This window comes from Cyanistes caeruleus, chromosome 1, assembly GCF_971803275.1.
Source record: "Cyanistes caeruleus chromosome 1, bCyaCae1.hap1.1, whole genome shotgun sequence".
Taxonomy (NCBI): domain Eukaryota; kingdom Metazoa; phylum Chordata; class Aves; order Passeriformes; family Paridae; genus Cyanistes; species Cyanistes caeruleus.
Window position 1 is genome coordinate 151840904 of NC_141701.1, and position 17615 is coordinate 151858518.

General features: G+C 48.8%; 1 protein-coding gene across 1 annotated transcript in view; it reads right to left on the minus strand.

Moving 5' to 3' along the window:
• KIF9 (kinesin family member 9) overlaps positions 1–17615 on the minus strand; it is a 20625-nt gene continuing 3010 nt past the window's right edge. Inside the window, exons 5-23 of the mRNA XM_086861231.1 lie at positions 17262–17427; positions 17031–17137; positions 15969–16193; positions 14873–14956; positions 14668–14760; positions 13884–14031; positions 13042–13106; positions 11643–11720; positions 10467–10535; positions 9737–9841; positions 9405–9460; positions 8874–9012; positions 8024–8145; positions 6636–6794; positions 4044–4252; positions 3156–3335; positions 1642–1757; positions 780–884; positions 1–108 (exon numbers count right to left, since the gene is read on the minus strand). Coding sequence (XP_086717357.1) covers positions 1–108; positions 780–884; positions 1642–1757; positions 3156–3335; positions 4044–4252; positions 6636–6794; positions 8024–8145; positions 8874–9012; positions 9405–9460; positions 9737–9841; positions 10467–10535; positions 11643–11720; positions 13042–13106; positions 13884–14031; positions 14668–14760; positions 14873–14956; positions 15969–16193; positions 17031–17137; positions 17262–17427 — 2334 coding nt within the window. The remainder of the gene's footprint in view (positions 109–779; positions 885–1641; positions 1758–3155; positions 3336–4043; positions 4253–6635; positions 6795–8023; positions 8146–8873; positions 9013–9404; positions 9461–9736; positions 9842–10466; positions 10536–11642; positions 11721–13041; positions 13107–13883; positions 14032–14667; positions 14761–14872; positions 14957–15968; positions 16194–17030; positions 17138–17261; positions 17428–17615) is intronic.

The following is a 17615-nucleotide window of genomic DNA, read 5'->3' on the forward strand; positions in this document are numbered from 1 at the left end:
CTATGGCATGGGCAGGAAGGACAGGGCTTTTTTCTTCCCAGCAGCCGGGACCAGTCCGTGTTTCCTGCGCATTTTCCGGAGGGCCACCATGGACCTGTTGAAGGTTTGCTGGGAACAGGGAACACAAAGGGAGCACTCAGCTCAGCTCTCAGGGCACACTTCTCACCTGTAAAAGCTTCTTTCCTGAAAAATAAAAACTAAATTCCTTCCCAAACTTTCCAAGTGCTGTTGGAAAAAGCTGGGAAAATCTCCACCCCACCAGCATTGCTCTGCTGATAGCAGATCCCAGCAGGCTCCAAGAAGGGGACAGGAATTCCTAGGAAATTCCCCAGAGCCCCAGGAAGCTGCTTTTGAGATGTTTTCATGGAATCCCAGAATGATTTCAGTTGGAAAGGACCTTAAGGATCATCCTGATCCACTCCCTTCCATGGCAGGGACACCTCCCACTGTCCCAGGCTGCTCCAGCCTGGCCCTGGGCACTGCCAGGGATCCAGGGGCAGCCACAGCTGCTCTGGGAATTCCATCCCAGCCAGGAATTCCTTCCCAATATCCCAAAATCCAAGCAGTGGGAGCCATTCCCTGTGTCCTGTCCCTCCATCCCTTGTCCCTCTCCAGCTCTTCAGGGCCTGGGAAGTCTCTGGGATCTCTCTGGAGCCTTCTCCAGGCTGAACATTCCCAGCTCTCTCTGGGTGAATTTGTTCTGGCTTGGAACAGCCTGGGACAGGCACTGGATGATCCCAATCCATTCTGGGATTCTCCCAGGGCCCAGCTGGGGTTACCTTTTGGTCCATGTTCATCCTGGCCCTGTAGAAGGACACGGAGCGCGGGCAGTCTGGCAGCACCGTCCCCTGCATCCGCTCAAACTTGTCCTGCTCGTCTTCACCCTGCCAGGGAAGAGAATTCCCCATTCCAGGTGCAAACCACACTCCTGGAGACCTGGGACAAGGATCCCATTTGCTGCACCCAGCACCAGCTCAGCCAGGAGAACTGGAAGTGAGAGGTTCCCCTGTGCACACCTCGGAGGAGCAGCTCTGAGCAGGGCTTTGGGCAGAAACCTGCAAGGGTTGGGATTTTCCCACAGGAAAAATGAACATTCCCAGCTCTCCCAGCCTGGCTCCAGAGGGGCTCCAGCCCTGGAGCAGCTCTGGGGCCTCCTCTGGATCTCTCCAGGTCCCTCCTGTGCTGTTGGATCCAGGGCTGGGGGCAGCTCTGCCGGTGGGGAATCACCTCAGAGGGGCAGAATTCCCCCTTCTGGTCCCACCTGGAATCCTGGGGAACGGGGAGTTGAACAGAAATGTGCTTTTCAGGATGAGCAAAGAGCCCGTGGTGGCTCCTGCCACAGGACTGGTACTGACCACAAGACTTTGGCTGCAAACCTGGGATCCCCCAGGAATCAGGCTCCCAAACTTCCCTGCACCCCCAGGCACTTTTCCCAGCTCCTGATATCCCACAGAGCCCAGGAGCCTCAGGCACCGTCCTGATTGAGCCTCTAAACAGTGCAGGGAATGTGACAGCAGGATGTGGCTCCAGATATTCCCTTTGTGCCTCCTTCTCCTTCTTTTTCTCCTCCTCCTCCTCCTTCCACAGGCTTCCTCATTCCCTCACCACCCCAGACATCAGCAGAACTCCGGGATAACTCACCAGGCACGTGACTCTGTTGATGGGAATCATCCCAGGTGTGATGTTCCCACCGGGCTTCAGAGCTTCCCTCACATGTTCAGGGATAAGGAAGGACTCGTTGTACCAGATCTCAAACTCTGGGAAGCAAAGAGGGGCAATTAATGGCTGTAATTAACGACCCAAAAGGCAGCACGGATCGGTTCTCCCTGTGGATCAGCTGGGATCTCAGACAGGAACTCAGAACTCCGGGATTTGGAGTTTAAACAATTGGAAAAGTGATTTTTTTGTTGTTGTTGTTTAATGGAGGAGGCTGTTGGAGGTGGTGGCCAGCTCTGGGGACAATCCCTGGCCATGAGCAGGCGCCAGAATCCCTTTGGAAGCAGGGCTCGGATTTCAATCCCACGCACTCCAGCACAGCCGTCTGCCATCCCATAATAGGCAGTGAGAACACAACAGCAGGTGGGAATTATGTCCTTATTAATCCTGGGCATTTCCCTGCTCCTGCTCTGGGTGAGTCCTGGATGTTTGAACCAAACATCTGGAGCGCCCAAAAATGCCAAACCCGGATCCAGCGGGCACAGCTGTGACTGTCCTGCTCATCCCTGGAATGATGGGAATGATTATCCCACTCCTTCCAGCCTGGGATGGATCCAAGCTGTCCCCTGGTAAATGCTGCCATGTGCACAACATCCAGATCTTTGGGATTCTGCAGTTCCTACAGGGACGGGCAAACCCAGGGATACAGCAGGGGCAGTTGGAATCCACAGATTTCAGGGTGGAGCCCACCAGGAATTTGCAGGAATTCCCAGGAATTTCCCAGGACAAGCTCTTTTTCCTGATAAGGATGCAACTCTGGAACCTGGAAATCACATAGGGACAGAGGAAATATTGGGAATCCAGAGGCAAAGCCCTATCCTGGGGCAATTCCTTAACCACCACCTCTCTTTAATAAAATCTGGGATGAGATCTGGGGTCAGCAGTGTGAAATTCCTTGTGGGAGGCTTTTCCCCGTGTAAGGGTGGCACCAAGGAGTGGAGGGACGTTATCTGGGAGAGAGGAGCTGCAGGAATTTGAGGATAGGTCAGAAAACCCCACCTGAAATGGATAAAATCCAGTCTGGAAGGCAACAGGAAAAGGGACAACGGAGAATGGTAATTTGACAAGGACAGGACAATTTGTAATTGGTAAAAGGTCATTTGGTAATTTAAAGGTAATTTAAAATTTTAAGAGGTAATTTGGAGGGACAGGACACGGGGAGCAGCTTCCACTGCCAGAGGGAGGGGAGAGATGGGATATTGGGAAGGAATTCCTGGCTGGGATGGAATTCCCAGAGCAGCTGTGGCTGCCCCTGGATCCCTGGAAGTGCCCAAGGTTGGACATTGGGGTTTGGAGCAGCCTGGGAGGGTGGGAGGGGATTGGAACTGGATAAGATGATTTGAAGCTGGACAACCCAAACCATCCTGGGATTCCATGGAGTTTGTGAGTGCTCCAGTCTGGATTTATCCCAGCTGAGCTGGAGCCCTGGTGCTCCATACCTGAGATGAGCCTTTTCCGACACTTATCCAGGAGCTGCTGGCCGTACTGGATCTCTGCCTTCAGGTTCCTCAGCTCGGTGAAGGCAGCCCTGTGCTTCTCCTTCAGCTCCTTCAGCTTCAAGATGAGGGAAAACTCCTTCTCATCGATGATCACCTGTCCGTCCTCATCCGTGTATTCTCCTGGAGAGGGGGAAAAGGAAAAGGTTCTGGTGAGGGTGGAGAGCTCTGATGGAGGGTCTGACTTGGCTCCCAGGGGAAAAATCCCTGGGATTGTTGGAATGGGAGGCACAGAGAAGTTGTGGCTGCCCCTGGGTCCCTGGAAGTGTTCAAGGATAACGGGAATTCTGGAATTAAATCTCTGTGTCGCTATAGGACACGGAATGATTCACACGGACACGGTTTAATGTATGATAGGGAAAAAGGTACTTCTATTTTTCTAACTCTGGTATTTATAGATTTTTGACAATGACCAGGGGTTGGATAGTTAGGTTACCACCTTCCCAATCACTCTGGTCATGTGAAACGTCCATTAAAAGATGTTTCTTAAAAAGAATGTATAAACATCTATGTTTATAGTTACTTTCCTGGGAAAGTGGCTAAAAACTATGAAAACAAGATCAGAAAGTTTAATTTTCAGGGCAACATCTCTGGACATCTGAGTAAAATCAAGCCTTTTAAACACCATGACAGAAATTAATGTCTAATTTATCCAAGGCCAGGTTGGGTTTGGTTTGGAGCAACAGTGGGAGGTGTCCCTGCCCATGGCAGGGGTGGAGTGGGATGATCCTTAACATCCCTTCCAATCCCAAACCATCCCATGGTTCTATGACCACCCAAAACTGCTGGGAGCCCAGAGCTCCATCCCTCTGCCCCGTGCTGCCTCCTCACCCTCCTGCCTCCTCTTCCTCTTCTGAGCCTCCAGAGCCTCCTTGATCGCCTCCATCTGCTGCTTGATGCGTTTGATCCTCTGGGCCACGGAATGGCTTCTCTTCTTGCGCGAGATGAGGAGCCTCTTGTTCTCCCTGAAGATCCGGTGGATCTCCCGGCCAGCCTCCTTCTTGAACATCTCAAACGCCTCTTGCTTGGGTAGAGGGGACCTGAAACCAGATGTGGACACAGCAGGTCAGCCTGTCCTGCCCTGCAGCCTGGAATCGTGGAACGGTTCAGGTTGGATCATCGAGTCCAACCAACCCCAGCTCTGCCAAGGCCAGCCCTGACCTTGTCCCCAGGTGCCACATCCACAGGGATGTCACATCCTAACAGGAATGGGGACTCCACCCCTGCCCTGGACAGCTGGGCCAGGCCTGGACAGCCCATTCCAGGAGGGAATTTTCCCAATTTCCAACTTGAACCTCCCCCTGAAATTGTTCCCTCCTGTCCCTGTTCCCAACACCCGTGGCTGTCCCCTCCTGCCAGGGACTTGTGCAGAGCCAGAAATTCCCCCTGAGCCTCCTTTGCTCCAGGCTGAGCCCCTTCCCAGCTCCCTCAGGAATTCTCCAGCCCCTTCCCAGCTCCCTCAGGAATTCTTCAGCCCCTTCCCAGCTCCCTCAGGAATTCTCCAGCCCCTTCCCAGCTCCATTCCCTTTCCTGGACTCACTCCAGCCCCTCCAGGTCTTTCCTGTCAGGAGAAGCCCAGACTTGGACATTCCCATGCCAAGCCCGACACTCGCTGTGCCCCAGGCTACCCCCAGAACAAAGTTCTTGACACAGACACCATATTCCTCAGGAGATGCCTCAGAACTGAGAATTCCCTGGAAAGCCTGGCTTTCATGGGTTGAATTTCCACAAAAATAATGGATATTGTTCCTCCCTATTGTTAAACAAATGCCTTTGCTCTTCCCAAGCTGCATTCCCAGCAGGGATCAGTCTCCTCTGGAGCCAAACCCCACAGCTCCAAGCACAGGTCACAACACTGCTGCCATGCCCTGGAAGTCCTGCCTGTGTCCCAAGTGGGAATTCCAAGTGTCATTCCCCACTTTTCTGCGGAATGGCTTTGATGCCAGTGTGTCCCTGTGAACACCTGCTGTCATTCCAACAGGAGCCACTCCAGGCAAAAAAAAAAGAATCTCACAGTCCACAGATGCTGCTCTGTGCTGTGGATATTCCTGGAGAGCAGGATGGATTTGGGAGCAGAAAGCAGGAACAGAAAACCACGGAATGATTTGGGTTGGAAGGGACCTTAAAGCTCATCTCGCTCCAACACAGGTGCACATTCCTCACTCCAAACTGCAGCTCCTGCCTTCCCTGAGTGACCTCTTAAGGGCATTTTCCAGCTCCTCCAGGGCTGTGTGGCACCGTTCCCGTGCCAAATCCTGGCACAGGGCTGTAAACAACAGCCCCTGGGCAAGGAGCCACGGCTGCAGCTCCCAGAGGCTGCTCCGAGCTGCTGGAAGGGCTCTGGGATGTGTCTGTGCAGCTGCAGCCGCCTGTCCTGCCAGCCCTGGGAATGCAGAGGGACACAAATCCCCTGGAGAGGCCCTGGAGGGAATGGAAACACGGGGAGCAGCTCCAGGGGGGAATTCTGCAGCAGCTTCACTGCTCTGCTGGAAGCCAGAAAGGACAACCTGGGCTGGTCCCAGCGTGGGCAGCAGGAAATGGGGAATTCTGCCCCTCTGCACAACTCTCCCCACCTGCAGAGCTGCCCCAGCCCTGGATCCAACAGCTCAGGAGGAACCTGGAGAGATCCAGAGGAGGACCCAGAGCTGCTGCAGGGCTGGAGCCAGGCTGGGAGAGCTGGGAATGTTCCCCTGCAGAGGAGAAGCTCCAGGGAGAGCTCAGAGCCCCTTGCAGGGCCTGGAGGAGCTCCAGGAGAGCTGGAGAGGGACTGGGGACAAGGGATGGAGGGACAGGACACAGGGAATGGCTCCCACTGCTTGGATTTTGGGATATTGGGAATTGGGAATTGCTGGCTGGGATGGAATTCCCAGAGCAGCTGGGGCTGTCCCTGGATCCCTGGCAGTGCCCAAGGCCGGGCTGGAGCAGCCTGGGACAGTGGGAGGTGTCTCTGCCATGACAGGGGTTGGAATGGGATGATCCCTAAATTCCCTCCCAACCCAAGCCAGCCTGGAATTCTATTGATCCATTTCCAGGAGTGTGGGGATTTCTGGCTGGATGATGATGATGATGATGGATGTGATTCCACGATTATCAGAGGTAAACTGTCCCTGCAGTTTCCCCACTCACCAAAGGGATGCTGCAGTCTTCAGAGATCAAGGAATTAAATTAATTTAAATTAAATAAAATTAAATAAATTAAATTAATTGAAGTTTTGAAATATTCAGGAGCAGCTGACCAGGTAATCCTCACCAGCACCATTTGGAGCTCAGGGTGTTCCCACCACCATTCCTGTCCTGTATTCCCTGGAGATTTCCAAATCTCTCCCCTTTGCCTTGGAGTTGTACTCAGGGAACACAATCCAACTGTTCCAGTGTACAGCACCCTCTGGAAAAGGGGATTTATTCCCTCACAGGGAAAATCTACCTGAGCTGGGAATCCTGCACTGAAGGTGGGACTGAGGCCTCTTCATCACTTTCCTGGTCACTTCCTTCCTCTTCCTCATCCAGATCCTTGGTGGGGCTTTTGGACAGTGGGGAATCGTCCTGACTTGCCTCAGAGGGAGGGCTCCCACTTCTTTCCTTCCTGACAGGGGGGAAAAGACGAACCAGATTCATTAATTTCTTCACCAGAGGGATCTGGAAGCAAAGGGTTTGGCTTTGCTGAGTTAAAAACTGAGCTAAAAAACAAAGTTTCCAGGGAAATATCCGCTGACAAGGAATAAAATCAGCCTTGTTCACACAAATCCTTAATTCTCAGTGTGGAGGAACAGCCCTGGATAATGTGGAACACAGGCCAGGCTGGATGAGCTCTCTTGGGAAGGATCTCAAGGACACAAGTACCACCCTGCCCAGCTTTGGGCACACCTGGACAAAGGCCTGCCCTTTCCAAAAGGAATCTCCAAGGATTTGATTTGATCCAATCCCACATTTTAACCAAGCCTGGCTCCCTGCTTTTCCTAATCCCTCCAGCTTCAGCTGGAGGGAATAGAATCCTCATGGAATCATGGAATGGTTTCAGTTGGAAAGGGCCTGAAAACCCATCCAGTGCCACCCCTGCCGTGGCAGGGACATCTCTGTCACTGTCCCAGGCTGCTCCAAAACAAATCCAGCCCGGCCTTGGGCACTGCCAGGGATCCAGGGGCAGCCCCAGCTGCTCTGGGAATTCCATCCCAGCCCTTCCCCAGCCTCCCAGGGGATTTCTTCCTAAGGAATGGTGTGACCAGGAGAGTGTGATTTGCACCAGAGGCAGAGGAGTCTCCCCAAAACCAGAGAGCCCAGGAGTCACCAAAAGCCTTGGTGATTCCTCTGCTCCCTCCACAAGACTTTGGGGAAATGTCAGGGAAGAACCAAGCAGGGATTTTCTTCTGTGAACTGAAGGTTCTTCCTCTGCTCAGGACTGGCTGGGTCCCCCTTCCCTCCCCAGTTCCCTCCTCCATGGGCTGCACATTCCTGCCTGACCAGAGCTGGAAAGTGCTGGATCCTGCACTTGGGACACCACAAGGATTGGGGTGGAACTGGGAAAGGCCCTGAGGGGGCAGGAGGAGCCAGGGAGCAGGGACAGAACAAGGGGAAACAGCCCCAGGCTGGGCCAGGGGAGGCTCAGTTGGATATTGGGAAAATTCCTTCCCTAAAAAGGCTGCCCATGGCTGGGGGGATTTAAAATCCCTGTGGATGTGGCACTTGGGGACGTGGTCAGGGGTGGCCTTGGCAGTGCTGGGGGGTGGCTGGACATGATGACCTTAAAGGGCTTTCCCAATGTTGACAATTTTGTGATTCCACGATTATCAGAGGTAAAGGAGAGGTTTAACTCACTCATCACCCTCCTCAGCTTCCTTCTTCCCACCAGGAATGGGGGATGTAGGAGGACTTCCAGCCCCAAGAGTCTCTTCATCTTCCTCCTGCTCCAAATCCTCTTCCTTACCAGCAGCAGTTTCCTGGGAACAGAAAGGAGCAATCCATTTGTGGACACCATGGAAGCTGCACAGGCCAGCAGCTCCTCCACCCCCTGGAACAACCCAGTGTGGGAATTAAAAACTCTGGGAGAGCCCACAGGAGGATTTATGGATTAGGTCAGGGATTTATACACTCGGCTCCAGAAATTATCAGGATTAAAAAGAGGGATCTCAGCAGAGGAAGGAGTTCACCTTCTCCAAGCCAGGGACAGACAGGTCACTTTGGAGATTGTACAGGACCAGGGGAGGGGACACTGTGCAAATGGGATTTTGGGAAGGAATTCCTGGCTGGAAGGGTGGAGAGACCCTGGGATGGAATCCCCAGAGCAGCTGTGGCTGCCCCTGGATCCCTGGAAATGTCCAAGGCCAGACTGGATTTGGTTTGGAGCAACCTGGAATATCGGGAGGTGTCTCTGCCCATAGAATGGGATGATTTTTCATGCTCCTTTCAACCCAAACTTTTCTGGGATTCCAATTCCCATTTCATAAATTCTTCTGTGCAGATAAAGGGCCCAATGAATCCCTCTGCAGCCAGGAATTCCTCCTTGTTCCCGATGCATCTCTGCTCTGGACCTTTTAACCAAGTCACCCCACTGACATTCCTGAGTTTGATTTCAACAGGGAAAATCTGCTTTATACAATTCCCATTTTGGCAGCAGAGGAGCCAGATCTGGGGTGGATTCTGGGCCAGGTGGAGCCCCAGGAATTACCACGTCCTCCTGCTCCTGCTGCTGCTCCCGAGCCTCCTCCAAACGCAGATCCGAGTTGGACTCGGACTCGGCAGCGCTGTCTTTGCGTCCCAGCCCGTACTTGTTCCAGAGCCTGCACTCCACCTCTTCCTCCTGTTGGCTGAGGAAAAACCAACCCTTTAGGACTCCTTTCCCACCAAATCCCTACCAAAGCCAGTTTCCCAAAGAAAAACCCCTTTTACCTCTTGTTTTATCCCTCAACACTCATCCCACGTCTCTTCCTCTCCTTTCCCCTGACATTCCTTTCGGGCTCTTTAATATTAAAGCTTTTTGATGGTTAATTTAATATTGTCCAGGACCTTTGAATGATCCACATCAAACCACATTAACTCTGCTCAGTCCCATCCCTTTGTCTGAACCTTTAATCCAGGTTGGAGGAGGCTTGGAGCAGCCTGGGATAGTGGGAGGTGTCCCTGCCCATGGAATGGGGTGGAATGGGATGATCCTTAAGGTTCTTCCCAACCCAAACCAGTCTGGAATCTCTGAACTTACCTTACAATCACTTTGAACTGCCTAAACACCTCCTGGATCTGCCTGACGTTCACAATCTGAGGATGAGAGATACAAATCCATCAATTTTGGTATTAATTATATAAAGGAGTTCCAAATAAATCAGTTTTAAAGGGTTTTGAGATTAAAGAAAAGTCTCCTGGAGCCTCCAAACCAGAAAAACTGGAATGAAAACATGCAAAATGTGCAAAAAGAAATCCAATTACAATCCTGTAGTGGGTTTGGGGTGAAAAGCAGGCACTTCAAAAGACATTTTTCCCTCCTGGAGGAAAAGGGGATGGAACCAGGATTTAAGTTCTTTTTTCACTACTTACACTGATTTCCTCAATGACTCCTTTGAGGTATTTCTGGACTTGGGACCTGATTTCTGCCCTCTGGGATGTAGTCAAGGGGTTGTAACTCATGAAGGAACGATTTGCCTGAAAGGAAAGATGGAAAACTGAGAATCAGGGAGTTACAAAGAGCTGAGGGAACCTTTGAGAGCGGAGGGGACAGAGCTTTGGGCAGGTCCTGTCGTGGTGGGACAGGAGTGATGGCTTTAAACTAAAAGAGGGGAGATTCAGGCTGGATTTGAGGAAGGAATTTATGGCTGTGAGGGTGGCACAGGGTGCCTAGAGCAGCTGTGGCTGCCCCTGGATCCCTGGAAGTGCCCAAAACCAGGCTGGAATGGGCTTGGAGCACCTGGGACAGTGGGAGGTGACAGGGGGTGGAATGGGATGAGATTTAAGGTCCCTTCCAACCCAAACCATTCTGGAATTCTGTGATTCCATTGGTCTGACAAACACCTGGAATTGCCGTGCCCATTTCTGCTCGGGATTCTCATCCCCTGACTTGGCAGGAGATGGGATTTGGGATCAACCAACACAAGAGCTTCAAGAATCTGGAAAAAAAACCCCAAACCCCATCTCTGGTGGCCAGAGATTGAAATTCCAACACAATCCCCCCGTGTGGGACCTCCAGAGGTTTCCCCAAGCCCCAGAGGATGGTGCTGGGAGCAGAGGGAAGGACACAACCCCGCTGGACAATGAGTTCACTGCTCCTCACCAAGCTGTCCTGCATGATCAGCTCTTGCTTCAGGAGATGGATCTCCTCCTCCAGAGCCTTCACTGATGCCTAACAGGGGGGAAAAAAAGGGTGAGCAAATGACTAAATTATACTGGGAATAAAAAACCTGCTAAAAGCAGCAGGAGATTGGCTGCTGGAGAATATCCCAGCTGGATCCCAGCTCCCTCAGGGCCTGCAGCAGGGAATGAGAGGGGCTGGAAATCAGTTTGATTTTCCTTTGATTAGCTCCCTGCAGAGTTTCTGCCTGCAGAGCCTGCCTGAGCCATCAAAGGAAGGGCACTGCTTTTTAATGGGATGATTTCCTGCTCTGGAATTGCAGGGACCATCAAATTCCTGGCTCTGGGATGTTATCCTGGAAGCCAAGCATTGTGCAGGGCTCACCTCTGCCCTGAACTCAGCAGCTCTGACAGTAGCTGGGACAAAGGAGAGATTTTCCTGTGCTGGATTGGACTGAATTTCTCCCTAACATGGAATATCTTCGAGGATTCACTATTTAAAATGTGTATCCAGAAAGGTGAGCACAAAAATCTTGGGATTCAGGGGGAAGTGGACACTGAGCTGCTCTGAAGGGACCTCTGGAGCACCAAAGCACAAACTTCCCTTCCAATTTCAGCTCTCCCAGTTTGGTTTTCAAGCTGAAAGTGCACTCTAATATCCTTCCTTTCGATGATTTCCTTAATTAACCAAGTTTTCTAATTGTGGAGAAGCTGTTCTGTTACCAGCAACAACAGGGATAAAGCTGCAGGAGAACTGGAGATGATTTCCCTGCATGTCAGGGGAATAATTCACCAGAAAATCTCTCTGTTGAGAGAGCTGAATCTCATCAGAAAAATGTGGGATATGCAGGAGAAAGAACCCCCAGGAAGATGTGACCACCTGCATGGTTGTGCCTTAGACCAGGGAAGAAAAATAATAATTTTTATTATAAAAATAATAATAATGTAATAAAAACCTGTAATAAAAAACCTATAAAAAAGTTTCAGATGGATTCATTTGATCACCCACCCAAAATGAGCGGTGTCAGCCTGGCTGAGGAAGGTTCATTGATTAAACTGCCTCATTTTCCTCTGGATTTTCAGGTTATTATCCTGCATATTAATGCTAATTAATATTATTAATATGAATCCCCTTCCTCCAGGTCCCTCCTGTCCATACCTCACGGTAAAAGGGCTCATTGGGGACGGGCTCTGCTGTCACCCAGTTCATCCTGGTGGCAAAACGCAGGGAGGACAGCTGGAAAAACAAGGTTTGGAGAAAATCAAATATTGGCAGCATTTTCCTAATCTTTCTACTTAATTCCATCAGATCCAAGAGCAGAGAAATAGAAAATCTGTGAATTGTTCCAGGGGATTCCTTCCTGTTTGCTCCGGATCTGGCTCACCCAGGGGGGAATTTCACACATTTTATCATTTAAAGGTTAAAAAAAACAATTTCTGGGAGGTTCCTTCTGGTTCCTGCCCCAGCCAGCTCAGCTCTGCTGGGAACTGCAGCAATTCCAGGGATTCCAGGAGGTGATGATCCATGGAAACACAGGAAATAATATTGATAGTGACAATAACAACAATAATAATAATTATTGTATTAATAATAATAGATAGTAGATAATAGATAATAGAAAATGTTATTATTGAAAAAAATAATTGCTTATATATTAATTAATAATATTATAATTATAATATTAATATAGTAACATATTATAATATATAATAAATAATATACTATATTATATATCATATAATATATATGATATATAATAGATTATAGATTATATGTTATATTATGTATAATATATTAATATATAATTTAATATAATATAATTATATATAATGTTATAATATATATTGTTTTATATATTGTAATATATAATTATTATCCTTATCATTAATATATAATATATAATATATAATATATAATATATAATATATAATATATAATATATAATATATAATATATAATATATAATATATAATATATATAATAATTACTTATTTATTAATTACTAATACTATAATTATGATATTAATTAATATTTAATATATTGTAATATATAATGAATAACACATTATATATTATATTATATTATATTATATTATATTATATTATATTATATTATATTATATTATATTATATTATATTATATTAATATATTTTTATTTATGTTGTTATATATATTCTATATTTTATATAGAATATATATAGTATTATATATTATATATATAATATAATTATATATAATGTAATAATAATAATAGTAGTAGTAATAGTAATAATAATAATGATGATGATAATAATAATAATGATAATAATAATAATAATAATAATAATAATAATAATAATAATAATCTCTCCAGTGAGAGACTAAATCCGAGCAGCTCCTGCCTGCTCTGCTTCAGGTTCTCATCTGACAGGAGTCTGGTTTGGAGCCTTTGGGATAGGATGAGGTTTTTTAGCTTGGGATGAATTAGTCAGGTTTCCCTCTCCAAACCCTCCAGAGACTGCTCCTTGAAGGAAGCAGGAACAAGGTTTGGATTCTGCAGGAATTCCTCCAACTCACAGTCTCTTCCACATGCTCAGCTTCCCCATAGATGTTTGTCACCAGCACAGTGTTGCAGTTTCCCCCTGCAAAAATAAATAAATTTATTTATTTTTATTTTTTTTTACTTATTTTATTTTTTTCCCCTGGGAAAAAAAAATAAATTATAATAAAAATATAGCAAATAATAAAATTTTGGGTGATTTTTTTTGTTGTTGTTGTTTCTTTTTCTGTAGTGTGTTTTATTCTGTGCTGATTAAAAGAGAGCAGAGGAGTCCCAGAATGGTTTGGGGTGAAAGGGACTTTAATGATCATCCATGCCACCCCTATCCACACCTCTCACTGTCCCAGGCTGCTCCAAGCCCTGTCCAACCTTGGACACTTCCAGGGAACACCCACAGCTTCTCTGGGAATTCCATCCCAGCTTCTCCCCACCATTCCAGCCAGGAATTCCTTCCCAATAACCCACCTCAGGCTTGGTTGAGTTGAAAAAAGCACAAAGAACACACTAGAGTGTAACTGTCCCTCCAAAGGGCACAGAAAAAGGTGAAATTTGTGCCTGGTGGGATGAGGATGCAGGAAGAGAATGGGAATAAAAACTCCCAGTTCCAGGGGTTTGTAAAGATTATTTTTTTTCTTTTCAGGATGCCCCTGGATCCATGGAAGTGTCCCAGGTTGGACCCTTGGTGCAGCCTGGGATGGTGGGAGGTGTCCCTGCCCATGACAGGGGAGGAACGGATGATCCTCAAGGTCCCTCCCAACCCAAACCATTCCATGATTCCACGATAAATGACACCCTTAAGACTCTCTGTGCCCATCTGTGCATCCCTTTAGCAGGAGCTGCTGGAAGTGGCAGCCCTTACCCAGCGAGTCCTTGAGGACGTGGGTGAGTTTGCTCTGCCGGAAGGGGATGTGCTCGCGCTTGGGATCGGCCAGGGCGATGATGAGCTGCTCCAGGAAGGACAGGGATTTGTTGATGTAGGAGGCCTCCACCCGGACCTGGCCCTCAGACTGCAAGGGAGAGCAACAGAAAACAGTTCTGGTCACCTCCAGCAGGACAGGGAGGGTTCCTTATTCTCTGTGGGGCTCATGGGGTTTGGATTCTGAGCAGTGCAGAATGGTGTGGAATTGGGGAATTGTTGAGGTTGGGACTCTTAAAATGAGCCAAACCATCCCTGAGCTTTGCTGAGCCCTGACCTTGTCCCCAGGTGCCACATCCACAGGGATGTCACACCCTAACAGGGATGGGGACTCCACCCCTGCCCTGGACAGCTGGGGCAGGCCTGGACAGCCCATTCCAGGAGGGAATTTTCCCAATTTCCAACTTGAACCTCCCCCTGAAGCTGTTTCCTCCTGTCCCTGTTCCCGACACCCCCAGCTGTCCCCTCCTGCCAGGGACTTGTGCAGAGCCAGAAATTCCCCCTGAGCCTCCTTTGCTCCAGGCTGAGCCCCTTCCCATCTCCCTCAGGAATTCTCCAGCCCCTTCCCATCTCCCTCAGGAATTCTCCAGCCCCTTCCCAGCTCCCTCAGGAATTCTCCAGCCCCTTCCCAGCTCCCTCAGGAATTCTCCAGTCCCCTCCCAGCCCACTCCCCTCCCTATTTTTTCCAAAGGGACCCAAAGGAACCTGAGGAGCTCCCATCACTCACCCCAGTCTTGCTGAGTCTCTCAGACCCTGCCAGGTCAATCAAGGTGATTTTAGATTTCAGGCATTTGTGATTTGTGTAATCTCTGGAGCGACACTGAGGGAGAGAGGAAGAAAAACTGAAATACAGGAAAAAAACAGACTGCAAAGATGCTCCTGGATCCCTGGAAAGTCCTTCCAATCCCCAGGGACAAGGCTGGAGCTCTCACCTCAATGTACATGGTGAAGATGCAGTGGGATCTGGAGGAATTCTTATTCAGGGAGTGTTCTCCTATCACTCTGTTGGTCTCACCCTGCCAATGGAGAGAAAATTCCAGGCTCAGCTCATGGAACTGTGACTTTTTGAGGATAAGCCAGGCAACATCTCTGTGGCTCTTTCCATTTCCTGATGATTGGAAAAGCCGAGAGCTCCCCAAGCTTCAAATGGCACTGAAAATTCCCACAGGTGCGATGGCCACGGATCTGAACCTCAGCCAGGAACACAAAGGGATGCTGGAAATGGCCTTAAAGCCCATCCCATTCCACCCCCTGGATGGGCAGGGACTCCTCCCACCATCCCAGGCTGCTCCAACCCAGCCTTGGGCACTGCCAGGGATCCAGGGACAGCCACAGCTGCTCTGGGAATTCCATCCCAGCCAGGAATTCCTTCCCAATATCCCAAAATCCAAGCAGTGGGAGCCGTTCCCTGTGTCCTGTCCCTCCATCCCTTGTCCCCAGTCCCTCTCCAGCTCTCCTGGAGCTCCTTCAGGCCCTGCCAGGGGCTCTGAGCTCTCCCTGGAGCTTCTCCTCTCCAGGGGAACATTCCCAGCTCTCCCAGCCGTCATCAGCCTCCTTCCACCCTTTAAAAAGTGAGAGGCAGTTCCTGCACATTCCAGAGCTGAGGACAGCATGGGGTTATTAAAAAGGCCAGAGAAAGATTTTTAAGGACAAAGCAGATGGCTCTGGGGGAGGATCCACTTCCCCCAGCCAGATCCAATTACTTATCCCTGTTTTCCTCCCAAACAGAAGCAGCCACGAGGAAAAGAAAGACGCTGATCTCAGTCATCAACATCCCCTCACAAACCTCTCACCCTGACCAGCCCTGCTGTCAATTCCAACAGCACCATCATCATCCAAAACCATCTTTTCTTCCAGAATCCCCAAGCCAGGCACATTTTCCTTGCAATACCAAGAATTCCCAGTTTTTCCCCCACAATCCAGAGGGATGGCTGAACCTCATCCCACCACCTTGGCCACCCGCCACCGCTTTTCCTCCTCCCTCAGGCAGAGCCCACAACATCCAAGGGAATATTTGGTTTCTCTTGCCTCAAAAAGGAGATGCAGAGCCTCCTCCTCGTGGCTGACGGGGTGGATGGAGAGCCCCTTGACATAAATCCCCTGGGGACCGTCCATGACGGCCAGCTGGTTGTCCTTGCAGCCCCGGCCCAGCGCCGGCGCCAGGAGGTCGAACAAGGACTCGTTGTAAATCTCCAGGTAGGAAATTCGGACACTGACCAGAATATTGAGGAATTCTGCAGCTGATTTGAAGATCTGCACCGAGAAAAAGGGTTTGGGTCCGTTCACAGGTGGGATTTTCAGTTAGTTGTGGCTTTTTAGAGAAGATATTTATGTAGGTGTTGGTGTGAGATATATATGGGGGTGATGTAAGTAGATAAAATATATCAACAGGTATAAAATAGAAATAGATATAAAATAGAAATAAATTGATTGAGGAGTATACAAGACATCAATTTCTGTAATACAGAGATAAATATTGATAGAGTTCTGAACAGCTCCAAGTGCATCTAGGGGCATGTGGGGCTAAATCTGAGCTCTGAGGGCTCAGCTTGGATTTGGATTTAATGATTTTATAGAATCATGGAATTCTGGAATGGTTTTGGGTTGGAAGGGACCTTAAAGCCCATCCAGTTCCACCTCTGCCATGGCAGGGACACCTCCCACCATCCCAGGCTGCTCCAAACCCCAGTGTCCAACCTGTCTTTGGATACTTCCAGGGATCCAGGGGCCGCCACAGCTGCTCTGGGCACTTGTGCCAGGGCCTCTGTGCCTTAGAGGTGGTTTTTAATGATTTTATGATCAGTTTTAACCTGATTTCACACAATGACAATTTGGGAAACACCTCTTTAGAAGGCTGGGTGACATTTGGGGAGCAGCAGGAACTAAAAAGGAACAACCTCAGAGAACAACAATAAAACTCCTGCATTCTTTAACCATCGTCCCTGAGGTAAAACGAAGGAAAAAAAACCCCACAAACGTATTCAGTGTGTTCAAACGCTTTGCTGTCAGCAAGATAGAAATTGATTTTTGGTGTTTCACCAAAGATTCCTTGGTGTTTGTCCCTCCTCCTTCCCCAGAAAGCTGCAGTACCTGCTGGATGGCTCTGGGGATGATCCCTCGGTTTCTGTACTCAGAGGCTGCTCCCGTCATGGTGTAGGTTTTGCCAGCCCCAGTCTGCCCATAGCACATGATGGTGCCTAAAAAAACCCAAAAGCAACAGGATCGACTCAGGAGGGAGCCTCCAACAGAGCAGCAAATGGATCTCTGCTCAAATCCAATCTGGTTTGATGATCAAAAAGAATAATAATTGTAATAAATCACCGTTGTAACCCTGCAAAGCTTTGGCCACCACGTTCTTTGCCACGGTCTCATAAACCATTTCCTGGGAAGTGTTGTGGAGGAGCCCATCCAGCTTGAAGGACCACTCAGTCTGAGAGTTATTCACAACTCCTCCCTTGGGACTCTTCTGGATGTAGATATCGATGCTCTGCAACCCAAAAAGACAGGGAGATCAACTCAACAGCCTTGAGGGATTTCAGTAACTGAAGAGCTGGGATTAACTAGATAAATAACAGAGTTATTTTACTGCCTTGGATGGCTCTAGAGGTCCTAAAAATATCTGGTAATGCTCTCAAATTTCTGGTGATAATTATTATAAATAAAAGGAAATGTGGT